Source organism: Neomonachus schauinslandi, chromosome 12 (genome assembly GCF_002201575.2).
Source record: "Neomonachus schauinslandi chromosome 12, ASM220157v2, whole genome shotgun sequence".
Lineage (NCBI taxonomy): Eukaryota > Metazoa > Chordata > Mammalia > Carnivora > Phocidae > Neomonachus > Neomonachus schauinslandi.
The window spans coordinates 53,226,487-53,242,301 of record NC_058414.1 but is presented as its reverse complement, the minus strand read 5'-3'; the positions used below and the strand labels follow the sequence as shown (position 1 = coordinate 53,242,301).

General features: G+C 40.4%; 1 protein-coding gene across 1 annotated transcript in view; it reads right to left on the bottom strand.

Annotated features, from left to right (window-relative positions):
• Positions 1-15,815, bottom strand: part of DNAH11 (dynein axonemal heavy chain 11) — a 329,965-nt gene that overhangs the window by 43,147 nt on the left and 271,003 nt on the right. Inside the window, 7 exon segments of the mRNA XM_021689842.2 lie at positions 1,928-2,055; positions 2,915-3,063; positions 4,254-4,447; positions 5,509-5,631; positions 9,327-9,497; positions 12,729-12,869; positions 14,774-14,938. Coding sequence (XP_021545517.1) covers positions 1,928-2,055; positions 2,915-3,063; positions 4,254-4,447; positions 5,509-5,631; positions 9,327-9,497; positions 12,729-12,869; positions 14,774-14,938 — 1,071 coding nt within the window.

Genomic DNA, 15,815 nt, shown 5'->3' with positions numbered 1-15,815 from the left:
CACGCTCTCTGGCTCTGGAGACGTCCTTATTGTAGTGATTGCAACATCACACCTAGGAATATGTAGTTACTTCCAGCAAAGAAAAACACTTAATATTATAAAAGCTACAAAAAACCCGAAGAATAAAGGCAAATCGGGAATGGAATAGTAATGCAGGTACCTTTCTTTGAAACAGTTCTGTTTTAAGAAGATCTATGCCAATTTAATTGTCCACATTATGAGGCTTTTGCTTCCTTTGGCAAATACTGAACATCAGTAGGTATCATAGCTGAACTGTGTCCCCCCAAATTCAAATGTTGGAAGTCCTAACCCTCAGTACCTCAGAAAGTGACTGTATTTGGAATAGGTCTTCAAAAAGGCAATTAAGAGTAAATGCAACAATTAGAGGGAGTCTTAATCCAATATGGCTTATGTCCTTATAAGAAGAGGTGATTAGGGGACACACACACACACACACACACACAGAAGGGAGACCATGTGAAGACACAGGGAGGAGACAACCATCTACACACCAAGGAGAGAGGCTTCAGAAGAAACCAATCCTACTGACAACTTGATCTCAGACTTTTGGCCTCCAGAACTGTAAGAAATTAAATTTCTGTTCACTAAGGTACCCATTGTGTGATACTTTGGATTGGCAACCCGAGCAACCTTATACAGCAAGTAAGGGCTGTGAGTTTCCCGCCCTCCACGCTTGCTACTAGATTATAGCGAAAGCACTTCTCACACCTAACTGTGCCACTCACACAAGCAAGCAGAAAAAACAACAACAATAAAACCTATTTTGCAAGCTCAAATATGACCTATCTTATGGCCTACAAGACCTTACTCCAGAAGTTTACTTGAAACAAATATAAGGATACTCTAGGCAGTGACTTTGGAGTAAGGAACAGAAAAATCTCCAATTGAGCCATCCCTGAACACAGGCACATTCTGGAGTCCAGCCTGAGGGTTCTTGATCCTTGAGGATCTTCTTGAGGCTCTTGGCTTTGGCATTGGCTAGATTCTTGTGCCCACTTGTCCAAGGGCAGCAATGCCCGTGCAACATTTTTAGCCAATCCATGTATCTTGGAAACCACCCATTTTGCCCGTGAAAATAGATTTTTAATAAATCCATTATGTCAATTCACAAGCCATCTGGTGTATATCTGAGACAAAGATAGATGCCATCCTGCTATCTCTGCACTAGTTTTCTCTGGCGTATGGGCTTCTGATAAAATGCTAGCTAAACCTCCCTTGAAGGGCTCTACCTGATCACAGTAACTGACCACTGTAGAGTCTGGTTAAGAGCTCATTAGCATGAGCACACATATCATATAAACCTACGCGGATATAATTTAATGTACATTACAAACAACATAACAAGTTCCCATTATGCTAGTCTCCCCTTTATTCAAAGTTCTGCTTCTCTTTTGAATGGCAAAGAGATATAGAAACCTCCAGAAACTGGGACAGCCACAGGCCTGGGGCTGAGCCCTGCATCAGGCTCCCTCTCCCTCTGCCTGCTGCTCCCCCTGCTCATGCTCTCTGTCGAATAAATAAAGGAAATCTTAAAAAAAAAAAAATAAAGCCACTTGCAAATGTAAGGTATTATGACAATGGCGTTGGCAATCTATACAGGCCTGTTTGTCTTCAAGCACTCTGAGAATGTTCCAGCTATCTGTAAGTCAGGAGAATAAGAGGGTTCCCTCTAATATTTTTAATTTTAAAGCACAATGGCTAGAAAATCCCTCAAAAGATGATGGCTATCCTTGTTAGCTGAGTCTCTTAACACCTGCGGAGGGGTCACCAGTACTGAGAGAACACTGAGGACTCTGCAAATCACCATCTGTCAGGAGGAAGGATCATTCCTATTCGCCTGGACGACTCTGCACCGTCCATCCCTTGGAGCCATTCCCAGTTTTTTCCAAGAAGATGAAACACTCACTTGGAGGATGACCCAGTGTCCTCCTTTGGAAGCTTTCTCCAGGGCCTTTTCTGCCACCACCTCCTGACCTTGTCCTAAAGACACGTTGTGGAATTTTCCCGAGTCCATTGTAAACCCCAGTCTTTTGCCTGTGGGAGCATACAACATGGTAAGAGAGGAAGGGTGAATCAAGGAGAGGTGAGAAGAGTCTGGAATCTTGTGTCTCATGTCCATCTGTGGTTACTGCTGCCACCTTCTAGGTCACTTTCCTTAAGAATCCAAACTCCACTTCTGTTGTTTCAACAGGCAGCATTTTGGGCTCTCAGCAGCAGCCTCCTCGGGAGCATTAGCAGAGCCTGTGCAAATAAGTTCCTCTGGTTTTACGGTAATGAAGCTTTTGACATTTTGATAGATGGCAAGTATTGTTATTGAGCTTTATTAACTCTTGCAGGAGTAGCAAAGCATTGCTCTCATAAAAACGAGCAACATGTGGTAGCTATCACATCATTTTTTGAACAAATAGGCTCACTGGGGAAGTGCAGGAGCCTCTCACCTTGTGGCCATGCTTGAATCGAGCACAGTCAGGTCACAGCTCTGTTAACCTGGCATTCTCGGTGCAGGCTGTGCAGAATAGTAATCCAAAGCACAAAGCGACAGTGCCTTGCACAATCGAATGGGCTTGCTCTAATGACCACTATTTAGTCACAGGGGGGCACAAGATTACACTAGAATGGAGAAAATTGCCCTCTGGCCCTTACATAGTCACAAGGTGGAAAACAGTACAAAAGAAACTTGCATTATGCCAACCAGAGGAATGTTCCGTTTGAACATTTCTTCAGACCACCGTGTTATTAGCTTACATTTTCCATATACTCCATCTCCCACAAATGAAAAAGAAAGAAGGAAAGAGAGAGAGAGAATGAAAGTAACTAGCTATGAACTGAGAGCAAGGTTGGGTGAGCACTGGGTGAGAGGGAGGGCGGGAAGGCAAGCCTCCGGGCCCCTCACCAAGGATCTCTAGATCTTTAAGGGCGTCCACCCCTGGAGACAGGATGAAGAAGATGGGCGTGGCCGGGCTGCTTTCTTCAAATGCTTTAACTAAATCCACTCTGGTCCTCCCCACATAGTTGGCACCCAGTTTTTCCTCCACGAAATTCCTATAAAAGAGGATAATGTCAAAGACATGATCAGTGCTCCTGACCTTAAAAAGTGCCACAACTTGGATCAGCTTAAATCACAGGCACAGGAAGGAAGCAAACTACGTTCATTACGTGGGATGTTTTCGCGGAACAATACGAATCCAGGAACAATACGAATCTAGATTTATGCATTGGTGTCAGTGAAATCCCTTCCTGCTTTAGAAGCTCTGAAAATCAGAAGCCTACGTTCCATTTTGGGGGCTACTGAGACCCCCCCTCTGCGTACCACCAGCTGCCTGCGTATGGCTTTGTATCCCCCAAATCTCCTGCCAGATCCCCCATTACTTATTAACAGTTCATTAGATTTGCCACAGTGCAATTTTCCGGCCTGCTGGGTTTCTCATGAATATACAAATGCTTTTCGGGGTGTTTCTAATATAGGGAAGCTCAATTAAGCAGGGATTATTTTCCCGCGGTATCAGATTTAGCAGAAAGTAAGTACTACTAAGCAGAATTAACTTGTAAAGTAGGGCACGCTGAGGCATCTGCAAAGGGGAAATTAGTTGGAGTGGAGGAAAAGACCTGAGGTGTGTCACTGCTGTTGAACGAGGAGCAGAAAAGGAAGGAACCTGAGAACTCTTTGGTTGGTGAATTCAAATGAGAACATGACTTGCGTGAATTAAGCAGCATATTACCATTTAGAAGCCGAAAGGGCAAAGAAAAAGGACACATGGACCAAGACACAGACAGGGGTTCCTGCTTTAAATTGCATTGGTTGTAAAGTTATAGGACTATTAGTGTCTCCATGAAAGGAATTCATTTTTGTTTGATGTGCAAAATCGTCGGAGCCCAACTGCTACGGCTAAATAAAGACGGTGGAAATTGCACCGGGATAATGAATGCTCCTAGCCTCTGAACTCTGCTTACACCCATCTCTCGGGCTAGAATATTTCCAGAGGTTCCCCGTCTCCCCTCCTGATGTCAGAAGCAAGGTTTTCAGGAAGAATGGGCTCAGCCTGCCGACAGAGCAGCACACTGGTTAGCGTTTCGCGAGTTTCAACACTAGTAATGACAACACCATCAAAGCTGCAAGCAGCATTGTGGCTCATCAGTAGGGACCACAAATGCGTCCACCAGATGCTCCCCGCCCCCGAAGACTAAGTCTCCTCTAGGTCAACATGTATTTCCAAAAATGCTAACTGCCCCACCTGAGAGCATATGTCATTCTGTCGGGGCGCACTGCCCTCAAAATAATCAGCTTCTGTACCAAACTTTTCTTCTTCCATTCTTGCGGCAACTTCTCTTTCTCTGGGCACTCGGATTCCACCCATTTCCTCCACTGCTTGGCTGATCCTTCCACATCTCGGTCTATGCCTCGAAATTCTTCCAGGAGGGCTACTGCCTGTCATACAATGGGGCACAGATAGGACGGGGGTAAATAGCTTAGAGTCTGAGAAAGAGACTAGTGGAAGTATCGAATCCTCTGTGAACACGCTGGGCTGGAGAGTCTTCGTTTCCTTGCTGGATGTACTCTCACCCTTTCCTGCCCTGCTAAGAGGGTGACCAGCGAGGCTTATTGGAACTCAACTCCCCGGTTCTCTGGCCTGGTTGGGTTTGGCCAAGAGGAGTCACTGGCCAGAGACTGGAGGGCTGGAGGAGAGAGATGCAAGGTTATCCCTTCCTCAGCACCGTCCCTGTGGTGACGTACGTTGGCAGTGGCTTTGTTCGTCTACGGTAGGTCACAGCTCCTATAGGTTGGCTCTCTCCCCTAACTTCATTTCTCTACAGCTTCAGGAACTACTCCTTTTCTTCCTTTTCCCATCCCCATTCCTGGCTGATTCCCTTAGTCTTCTTCCCATACGATGAAAATATACTCTTTCTTAAACTTTTTTTTTATCACCCCTTTGAATGGGCCATCTGTTTTCTGCTGAGACCCTGAGTGATAAACAAGTGGACTTGAATTTGTAATTCTACATAACCTAATAAAAAATTCTATTACAAATAAGCCTAAATATACTCTAAAAAGAGGGATAATGGTTATTTTCAATGGGCAGAAATTTTCCTTCTTAGAAAAAGAATGCAGCAAATACCATATGTATGTTAGCATACAACAAGCATCTTTAAGGAATTCCAAAGTCTCGGGGAATAAACTCTTTTAACAGTAGGATCTTCTGACCAAAAAATGAGGTAAGAATCGGTACCTGGGGTTGACGAATAACTTTTTTCTCTACAACATCCTGTTCTGCTTAAACAAGTTATAATGAGAATAAACTACTGTGTTTTTGTATGATTAACAAAAGTATTTGGGAAAAGTGGACAATATTATTTAAAAAAGAAAGCAAACCTGATTTAGGTAAATTGACAACAATGCTCATTTCTGTTCCTTGACTTTTACCAAAGGTCCTGCAGAATATATCTATTGAAGTAAGTTTTAGAAAGTGAAATACCGTCTTCTTCACCTACCTTGAGAGTACTCCATGACTGAGTAGTGAGGAAGTCAACAGGACTCAGGTAAGTGTGTTCAACTGTGAATCGAAGTAAGAAATCCAATTCCAGAGGGTCTATCTCTTTCTTTCTCAACAAAATCTTGAGGATACATAAATTGAAAAGGGTCATTTAGTTTACATCAAAATCAAGACACAGGAGGCAGTCACGATTTAACAGGATTGAATAGGCAGGACCAAGTCTACCGATAATTCCTATAGATACCTATCTGTTCTAAAGCTGAAGTAATAAATCTCAGATTATGCTCATGATCTCAAAACCTTGACTGAAAATCTAGGAACAAATAATTATTGAAGACTGCTTCCCGCCCCCCCCCCCAATTTTAACACATACCTATTAGCAAATTATTTGAAATATACATTCATGTTTAGTCTTTTGCTGTTAGATCAAACTTGTCTTAAAACTTGTAACAGGGTGCCTGGGTGGCTCAGTTGGTTAAGTGACTGCCTTCGGCTCAGATCATGATCCTGGAGTCCCGGGATCGAGTCCCGCATTGGGCTCCCTGCTCGGCGGGGAGTCTGCTTTGCTCTCTGACCCTCTTCCCTCTCGTGCTCTGTCTCTCATTCTCTCTTCCTCAAATAAATAAATAAAATCTTAAAAAAAACCCCCAAAAACCTCGTAACCTTGTTACACAAATTGGGAAAGCCTCAGGTGGTAATGAACCAAATTACTAAACAAAAGATAGAACCAGTATTGTAATTTAGCCTTGATACAGAAATTACATCTAATAAACTATGAGATATATGAAAGATTTTTTTTAAGAGAGGTGGGAGAGGGGCAGAAAGAGAGGCGGAGAGAGAGAATCTTAAGCAGGCTCCACGTGGAGCCTGATGAGGGGCTCGGGCTTGATCTCACAACCCTGAGATCATGACCTGAGCTCAAATCAAGAGTTGGATGCTTAACTGACTGAGCTACGCAGGTGCCCTGAAAGAATTTTCTTAAATGTGAGATTATATTAAGAAAAATAGGAAATTATTGTTTTATAGATACAACTAAACAAACAGTATAAATGGAAATAAACTTTAGATATCTGCATTAAAAAAAACTGGTTAAGTCCATAGAACATCTTAGGGGGTAAGAAGGGGGGATGAAATATTCCTAACTTTCACATAAAAATTATAATACCATATAAACAGGTAAAATGTTTGAGTTTTATGCTATTTTAATACTCTAGGTATTTTCAAAGTGTATTATGGGTAGTAACACATTAAAAGGATACCCTCCTACACTGTTGGTGGGAATGCAAGCTGGTGCAGCCACTCTGGAAAACTGTATGGAGGTTCCTCAAAAAGTTGAAAATAGAGCTACCATATGATCCAGCAATTGCACTACTGGGTATTTACCCCAAAGATACAAAAGTAGGGATCCGAAGGGGTACGTGCACCCCGATGTTTATAGCAGCAATGTCTACAATAGCCAAACTGTGGAAAGAGCCAAGATGTCCATCAACAGATGAATGGATAAAGAAGATGTGGTATATATATACAATGGAATATTATGCAGCCATCAAAAGGAATGAGATCTTGCCATTTGCAACGACGTGGATGGAACTGGAGGGTATTATGTTGAGTGAAATAAGTCAAACAGAGAAAGACATGTATCATATGATCTCACTGATATGAGGAATTCTTAATCTCAGGAAACAAACTGAGGGTTGCTGGAGTGGGGGGTGGGGTGGGAAGGATGGGGTGACTGGGTGATAGACACTGGGGAGGGTATGTGCTCTGGTAAGTGCTGTGAATTGTGCAAGACTGTTGAATCTCAGATCTGTACCTCTGAAACAAATAATGCAATATATGTTAAGAAAAAAAAAAAGAAGAAGAAGAAGGTAGCGGGAGGGGAAGAATGAAGCGGGGGAAATCGGAGGCATAGATGAACCATGAGAGACGATGGACTCTGAAAAACAAACAGGGTTCTAGAGGGGAGGGGGGTGGGAGGATGGGTTAGCCTGGTGGTGGGTATTGAGGAGGGCACATTCTGCATGGAGCACTGGGTGTTATGCACAAACAACGAATCATGGAACACTTCATCTAAAACTAATGATGTAATGTATGGGGATTAACATAAGAATAAAAATAAAATAAAAAATAAAAGAAAAAAAAGAAAAAAAAAAGGATATTTTATTCTATTGATTTTCTTAATTCATTTCAACAAATAATTGCCATGTATATACAAAGCTTTGATTTACAGAAATTGTCAGGATTTGAGATGAGCTATAATTTATCTCTGGCTTTCAAGGAGAAATTTTTTTTTTTTTTTAGACAGAGAGTGTGAGTGGTGGGGGAGTGGTTGGGGGAGGGAGGAGCTGGGGGAGGCGAAGAGAGGGAGAGAATCTCAAGCAGAGTCCCACTCCTGCTGAGCACAGACTCCCACTTGGGACTTGATCTCGGGGCACTGAGATGATGACCTGAGCTGAAATCTAGAGTTGGATGCCTAACAGACTGTGTCACTCAGGTGCCCCAAGGAGACTGTTTTAAATAGATGATGTGCATACATGTGTGTGCATGTCATATAGTCTCAGTCCTGGCTTTTTACTGTTAATGAATACTATGTGTAAAAACAATTTCATTTTGTAGTGCCTTGCTCCGATTTCTCACATACATTATGAAGCACCTACACCTATATATTCTTAAATAACCCAAAGGAATCTATAAACACCGAAAGTATTGAAAGTAATAGTTTGCATTGTTAACAGCAGGTATTTATAAAATGCCTTCTTTGGGTGAGGCACTTTGGAGGGTACAACACACATCAGGCATTGACCTTCCATCTAGATTTGGGTTGATAGAAAAAGTTATACAGCAAACTAATGAAAGGACAACATGCTCATTTCATCTAGGCATTCAGTCCTCAATGTTTTCTTCTTATCACGGTCATCTTTATTTAAAAACAATCTTTTGCTGGGGCACCTGGGTGGCTCAGTCGGTTAAACATCTGACTCTTAATTTTGATTCAGGGGATGATGGGGGCTGTGAGATTGAGCCCTGCATCGGGTTTCCTGCTCAGTGGGGGGAGTCTGCTTGGGATTCTCTCTCCCTCTCCTTCTCCCCCTCCCCCAGCTCTCACTTTCTCTCAAATAAATAAGTAAAATCTTAAAATCTTTTGCTGCAATCCATATTAAAAAAAAGAAAAAAGAATAAAAGGATAGATCTCACTAAGATGGCAGCGTGAAACCTGGAGCTCTTTTACGCAGTCACTGTTTTTTTTTTATTTTATTTTATTTATTTGAGACAGAGAGAACGAGAGAGAGAGAGCACATGAGAGCGGGGAGGGTCAGAGGGAGAAGCAGGTTCCTTGCTGAGCAGGGAGCCCGATGCGGGACTCGATCCAGGGACTCCAGGATCATGACCTGAGCCGAAGGCAGTCGCTTAACCAACTGAGCCACCCAGGCGCCCCCAGTCACTGGTTTTTAAAGGGACAGAGAGACTCCTAGGACCATCTAGATCTGGACTCATAATTCCGATCTTAAAGAATCTCCCTGGTAGTACCCGGGAGGCTCTGCACAGGACCTGAGTAGTGAGGAGGAGGTCTCACTGATCTGCTTTTCAGGGTGACAGCTAATGTGGTCAGCTAAAGTGCATACCCACCCAAACCAACACCTCAGGACCTACTCAAAGGCTGTCATGTGTCCCAGTTTCCCCTGGGAAATTCAAACTTAACTCAGGCTACCAAGGGCTTCCAAGAAAGGTGGCATGTCTCCCTTCAGTGGAAGTAAAGCATATAATAAACAGAGGTATGGGGCTCTGGGGATGCTTTCAAGTGACGGGTTTCCTTACCTGAAAAGCCATCTGGGACAGGAAGGTGAGCTTGTCCCTCTCAAACAGCGCCTGGCTGGTAGAGAGGAAGACAGCATAGGTGATGTTCTCCATGAGGATTGAGACGCGCCCCTGCACGTCCTCCACCTTGTCAGCCTGCTCAATTGCTCTGAGGAACAGCATGTTGAAAGCCTGGGGAATTTAAAGTGACTGGTAAAGGCTGGAAACCAATGCCTGATGTCTAGCTAGCCCCAGACACAAAGTAAACACGTGGAATCCCGTTGTACACGTTTATGTTGAACTTTATACAAAACTGCCGAACTGTTTTCCAAAATGGTTTTACCGCCTCGAGTTCTCATCAGCAACATGAAAGAGTTGCGGTACGGAACCTGTGTTAACGCTTGTTACCGCCGCTCTTGTACAAGTGTGGCTATTCTTTTTGGTCTATACTACTACTTCATTCTGCTTTTACTTTGCATTTTTCTGATGAATATTGAGCATTTGAAAATGTGCTCATGGGCAGTACACATAACTTAGCATAGGACATGTCTGTTCAAATCTTTCATTGTTTGAGTTGTCCTACTGAGTTGTACAAGTTCTTTATACATTCTGGTATAAGTTCATTATTAGATACACGTATTGGAAGGAGATTTTAATAGTACGTGGCTTGCCTTTTCATTTTCTTAATGTCTTTTGAAGACCATACATTTTTAATTTGGTAAGATTCAGTTTATCATTTTCTTTCTATTGTATCCTAAGAAATCTTTGTCTAACCTGAGCCCAAAGATTGTCTCCCATTTTTTTTCCTAGAAATTTTATAGCTTTGCTAACTTATTTTGAGTTAATTTTGTATAAAGTGGGATGTAACGGTTAAGGTTCATTTTATTCTCTGTGGATATCCTGTTTTCTCAGCACCATTTGTTGTAAAAACTATCACTTCTTCATTGTCTTGGTATCACTGCCAAAAATCAATTGATCATACATCTGTGGGACTACCCCTGGACTCTGTTATCTATGTATTTTTCTTTAGGCCTATTAGTATAGGTTTCTAATAAGTGCTGAAATCATGTACTGTAAGTTTTCTAAATATCTTATTCTTCTTCAAAATTATTATTTTAAATCCTTTGAATTTCTACACAAATTTTAGAATCACCTTGCTGATTTCTACTAAAAAAGCCTTCAGAGATTTGAGATGGAACTGAATCTATAGATCAATTTGGAAAGAACTGGCATCTTAGTAATATTGAGTGTTCTAATCCATAAACACGGTATACCTCTCCATGGTCTAGCTCAACAATGTTTTGTAGCTTTTAGCACATGGATCTTGTCTTGTTAAAATTATCCCTAAGAGTTTCGTGATTTTGGAAGCTATTATAAATAGACTGAGTTATTAGTTTTATTTTCCAATTGTTTATACCTCATATATAAAAACAATCGATTTTGTATATTGACTTTATATCCTGCCATCTTGCTAAAAACTCACTTCTTAGTCCTAGTAGTTTGTGGTAGATTTCTTAAGATTTTCTACATACATGATTAGGTCATTTGTGGGGAAAAAAAAAAGACACTTTTTCTTCTTCTTTTTAAATGTCTGTGCCTTTTATTTTATTATTGTACTGGCAATAACCTGCAGGGCAGTTCTGAATAGAAGTGTTGCGAGAAGAGATTGTTCTGATCTTAGGGGAAAGCATTCAATTTTTCAACATTAAGTATAATATTAGCTGTAGATTTCTGCAGATGGCCTTTTTCACTTTTAGAAGTTACCATCTATTCTTACTTTGCTCAGTTTTTTTTTTTTCTTTTTTTGACCAGGTGTTGAAATTTGTCAGATTCTCCGTCTGCATCCAATGAAGTGCTCATATGGTTTTTCTCTTTTGTTCTATTCATATGAAGACTTGTGTTATTTTTTAAATGTTTAACCAGCTTGCATTCCTGGCATAAATTCCACTTGGACATAATATATTGTTCTTTTTATATGTGGCTGGATTCAATTTGCCAATCTTTCCTTGAGAAGTTTGGCACCAGTGTTCATGAAAAGGTCTGCTCTGTGGTTTTCTTCTCTTGTAATGTCTTAGTCTGGTTTTCGTATTTGGGTAATGTTGGATTGATATTACTGATTTAATTTTATTACTCTTTATACAATGTGGTTGTTCCAAAATCCAACCACTCTGTGCTTCTCAGAATTTCTGCACCTAGCTCCATATTACTAGAAACCTGCTAGTTATTCTTGACTCTTTTCATTATTGTCCATATCTAATCCATTTCCAAGGGCTGATTATTCTAGCTTCGAACCACAGGTCAAGTCTATTCACTTTTGAGTCTTTTGTCATCAGTCATCTGCTTCAAACCGTTCAATGGCTCCTTTTTGCAGACAAAATATAATCCAAAATCCCCCACCTGGCAACAAGGTCTCCCATGATCTACGTTTTCCCACCTCTCTAGACTCCTGTCTTGTCATCTTCTCCCTCACTCATTAATTACCCTCCAGCCACATAGATTCATTTATCATCTGGAATCCCAAACTCTTTCATGTCCCACACATCCTTGTTTTCTCCAAACACTCCATAGGTGGCTAAACTCTATAGGAATCAACTATAATGTCACTTCCTCTGAGAGGCCTTCTCTGAGCTAAGAGTGAAACAGTCCCTCCCATCCTTATTATTCTCTCTCATTGTACTTAATCACTTTTACACACACACACACACACACCCCCCTATGTATCTCCATTCATATCTTTTTTTTTTTCGGAATTGTACACTCAGCACAACATCTGGCATGATGATTGATCTCAACAGCTATTTGTTTAAAAACTGAGTGACAGAATGAATGAATACTGTCCAGAGGCACAATGATGCAAAGTAAAGAGCATGGCTTTTGGGATCACAACCATGAGTTCAAATCCTGCCTTTTACCATTATAATGTGAATTCTTGGGCAATTTATTTAAAATCTGAAAATGTTAGCTTCCTTTTCTTTTTTTTAAATAGGGATACAATAATATATTGAGATGTTTCATGCATAAGAATGAACCAAAGTATGAAAATGTCCAGTATGTAATAGAGTGACTTAATGAATAGTTGTTCTCAATCTTTCTCCTGTTCTACCAAAATATGAGAAATCTTTATATAAAACACCTACATTTTCACAAAGTAAAGGAATCACAAGGAGAATTCCCTTATATATAACAAACTCAAGACTCGGTTTAAGAACAAAAACAAATGTATTATGATGCCACATAATTTAATTATTTGAAAATGAAAATCATAAATAAAAGTTCCTGAGAAAATGAGGATTTTTTTTCCCCCTCACTAGATCCTCAGGATTCCTTACTGGATATACTGATTGTTTAAAAATAAATTCTAAACTTCCAGAAACAGGTTGAACTCATGAAATTAAAAATTTTTCTTAGCCTATTCAGCATTACCTTCAAAGAGAACTGATAGATGGGGTTAATTTTTCTGAGATCATTAATAACAAAATAAAGAAGAGATGCTCTTGCTGCCACTGGTCTGTAACATTCTCGGGCCTCATTGATTTTTCTTTCATTTTCTTTAGCTTCAGTCACCTATGGTGAGATCAAACAATGTAAGTAACTCATAACTTACTCTTCATATTCTTTATACTTACCCAGTTGATGGAAGGGATGTATCTGAAATGAAAAATTATTTGCATTAAATAGAGAACATGTATGGCATCTATGTGCTTCAATTTTTCTAAAATGATTAGATTCATATTTTAAACCATTTTTTTTTCATAATTGAGTTTTCAGCAAGAATGGACATAATCCTAGCTGTTTTACAGTTACAGATTAAACAAACCTGATTGGTTTTGGTTTTACAGAATTTGTTCTCAGTAATGTCACCTTCCCCTGCCTCCTCTCTCTTTTTCAGGTTTAATAACCCAGCTATATCACCTCCCAGGGACAGCTCTCAAAAGTCTGCTGGGTCAATTCAGTGCCGATAACTTTATTAGTCAACAAGGTATACAAAAGCAGCCAAGGGCAATAATATATCCAACAGCCAGGCTTACTAAAAAGCCTTTATATGAAGACTCTCATGACCGTCTGACTTTGTACCAGATGATCCATATGCTCACATTTTTCCATTTAGTTTCTGTATTAGCCCCTGGTTACATTCAGAGAGATAATTAAAACAACAATAATATCACCACCACCCATCAACCAACATATTCATTTTTACTCAAGGTTCAGATATCTTTTTTTTTTAAATTTAGGACTATTGCTGGTCCTACAGCTTTTTAAGATAGTTTTTTTTTTTTTAATAAAGTTGATTCTTCATACTGGTGTATAAAAGGAAATAAAACATAGAGCAGAGGGCGCCTGGGTGGCTCAGTTGGTTAAGCGACTGCCTTCGGCTCAGGTCATGATCCTGGAGTCCCGGGATCGAGTCCCACATCGGGCTCCCTGCTCGGCAGGGAGTCTGCTTCTCCCTCTGACCCTCCCCCCTCTCATGCTCTCTCCCTCTCATTCTCTCTCTCAAATAAATAAATAAAATCTTAAAAAAAACAACAACATAGAGCAGAGGGTGGAATCCCTACATAGCAATATACTAAGAAGATGGGAAGAGACATTTTAAGAGACAATTAGAAGCTAACTTCAAAGCTAAGACCTAATTTACTTAATTGCCTCAATCTTTACCATCTTAGGAGCTACCTAGAATTCACTTAAAAGGACAGAGTAATTTGGGATTCCATTTCTTAGCTTAAATTAAGACAAACATATAGGATGTGTGGTGACACAGCCTCAACTGGGTAATTAATAGATTACTTAGTAATGAGGATATTCCAGAAAGGAGATAAGGTTCCTCTCATTCCAAAACAATGGAATTTTAAAGTTCACGGCCATTGTGTGAGTCCAAAGTGCACATCATGCGTAAGGCATATTGGGACATAGGCTGGACATTCAGCAGGAAATCTACTCAATAAAAATTTTTACTGGCATTCAGGAAAGGTCATTGTTTCCCAGGGTGAATAATGCATCTGAGTACAGCAAGAGACTGTCCCCCTTGCTCAGTCTCTGACCACTGAAGGCCTGTAAACAAAACATCAGCTCTAAATATTTCCCTGCAAGGCACAACAGACTGGGAAGCCTGTGGTGGGACTATAGGGTGTCAGTCTGCCAGAGCTGGACGCTAAGCCTTTTTAGATTTTAGACCATATAAGCCAGCAGGCTCCAATTTTCTTCCGATTTGGCCACTCAGAAAAAATAATAGCCTGACAGAGTCTCATGTGAACAACTGGATCTCTGCTGAATTAGGACAAACACAAGTTCAACCACCTCCGTCTCCATGCACAGCCCTGCACATTTTAAGGGTAGTTTATTAAATGACCTGAAATCTGCCACAAGTCAGTCCTCTTAGAGATGCTGTCAAGTTTGATCACATTTTTACGCCAATCACTTGATTCAAAAGGAGCACTGTGACCCTCTGGGTGTCCTTGGCGCCTTCTTACCTTGTGTTCTATCTCTGCCACGGTTGCTTTTGTCATCTCTAGTCTCTCCACCAGCTCGGTGTCATCTAGAAAGCTCCCCTCTGCCGCAGAAAGGCACAGGAGGAGGTCATCCTCCAGATACTTCAGCTCGATCTTAAAGTCATTTTGGTGCTTTGTCAAAACCAACTAACACAAACCAGGAAAAGTGTGAGAAATGGTGATACAATTCATGTTTGAAAGCAGTTTCTTTAATCATTGATTTCATGGAATTGTATCACACTTAAAATTAAAAACATACTAATCATCACCTTTAAAAATTTATTTTAAAACAAGTCAGAAAATATGTTAAGAACTGGTTGCACTCCAGGGTCCAGAGAATGAATATTTGTCATAATCATTTAACATTGGGGACCTACAGGAAGAATCTACTCTATAGGAAGAAACTTCTGGTTTCTGCTTCATATCTAAAGAGTTGGAAGTCATCATTTCCATCCTTACAACAGGAAAAAGCGAATCCTCAACTCTTCTTACATCCATCAAAGAACTGAGGTCATAGGGCCAACTACTACCCTCAAAATCAGAGAGGTGGGTGAATACAGACCATCACAGCTACTGGCAAATTTACAACAGTCACTGGCTAATTGCTGGAGGCAGAGCTTGAGGGTTAAAAACCTCTGGGGATCCAATCTTAGGAAGCCCTTCATACTTTTGTGAATTTACCTCCAGGAGACTTACCAGGTTCTCATGGTAAAGATCAGAAAAAAAAACAAAAACAAAGACAAAAAACCCCACTATATGTTTTTTAAAAAGAAGTATAACTTATATGCTGAGATAGGACAGGCAATAGAAGCCTATAAAATGCTCAATTACAATCAGAGAAAGCAGAAAGAAAGAAAAGAAAAAAAAGGGTAAGGAAGAGTACGGTAAATAAAAAAAGACAAATACGGTAGATTTTAATCCAACTGAATCAACAAAAATCTCTTTGTGAATTTTCTAAATACATCAAAGATAGACACTGACACAGTGGATACAAAACCAAAAACAAAAAACACCAAAAAGCAAG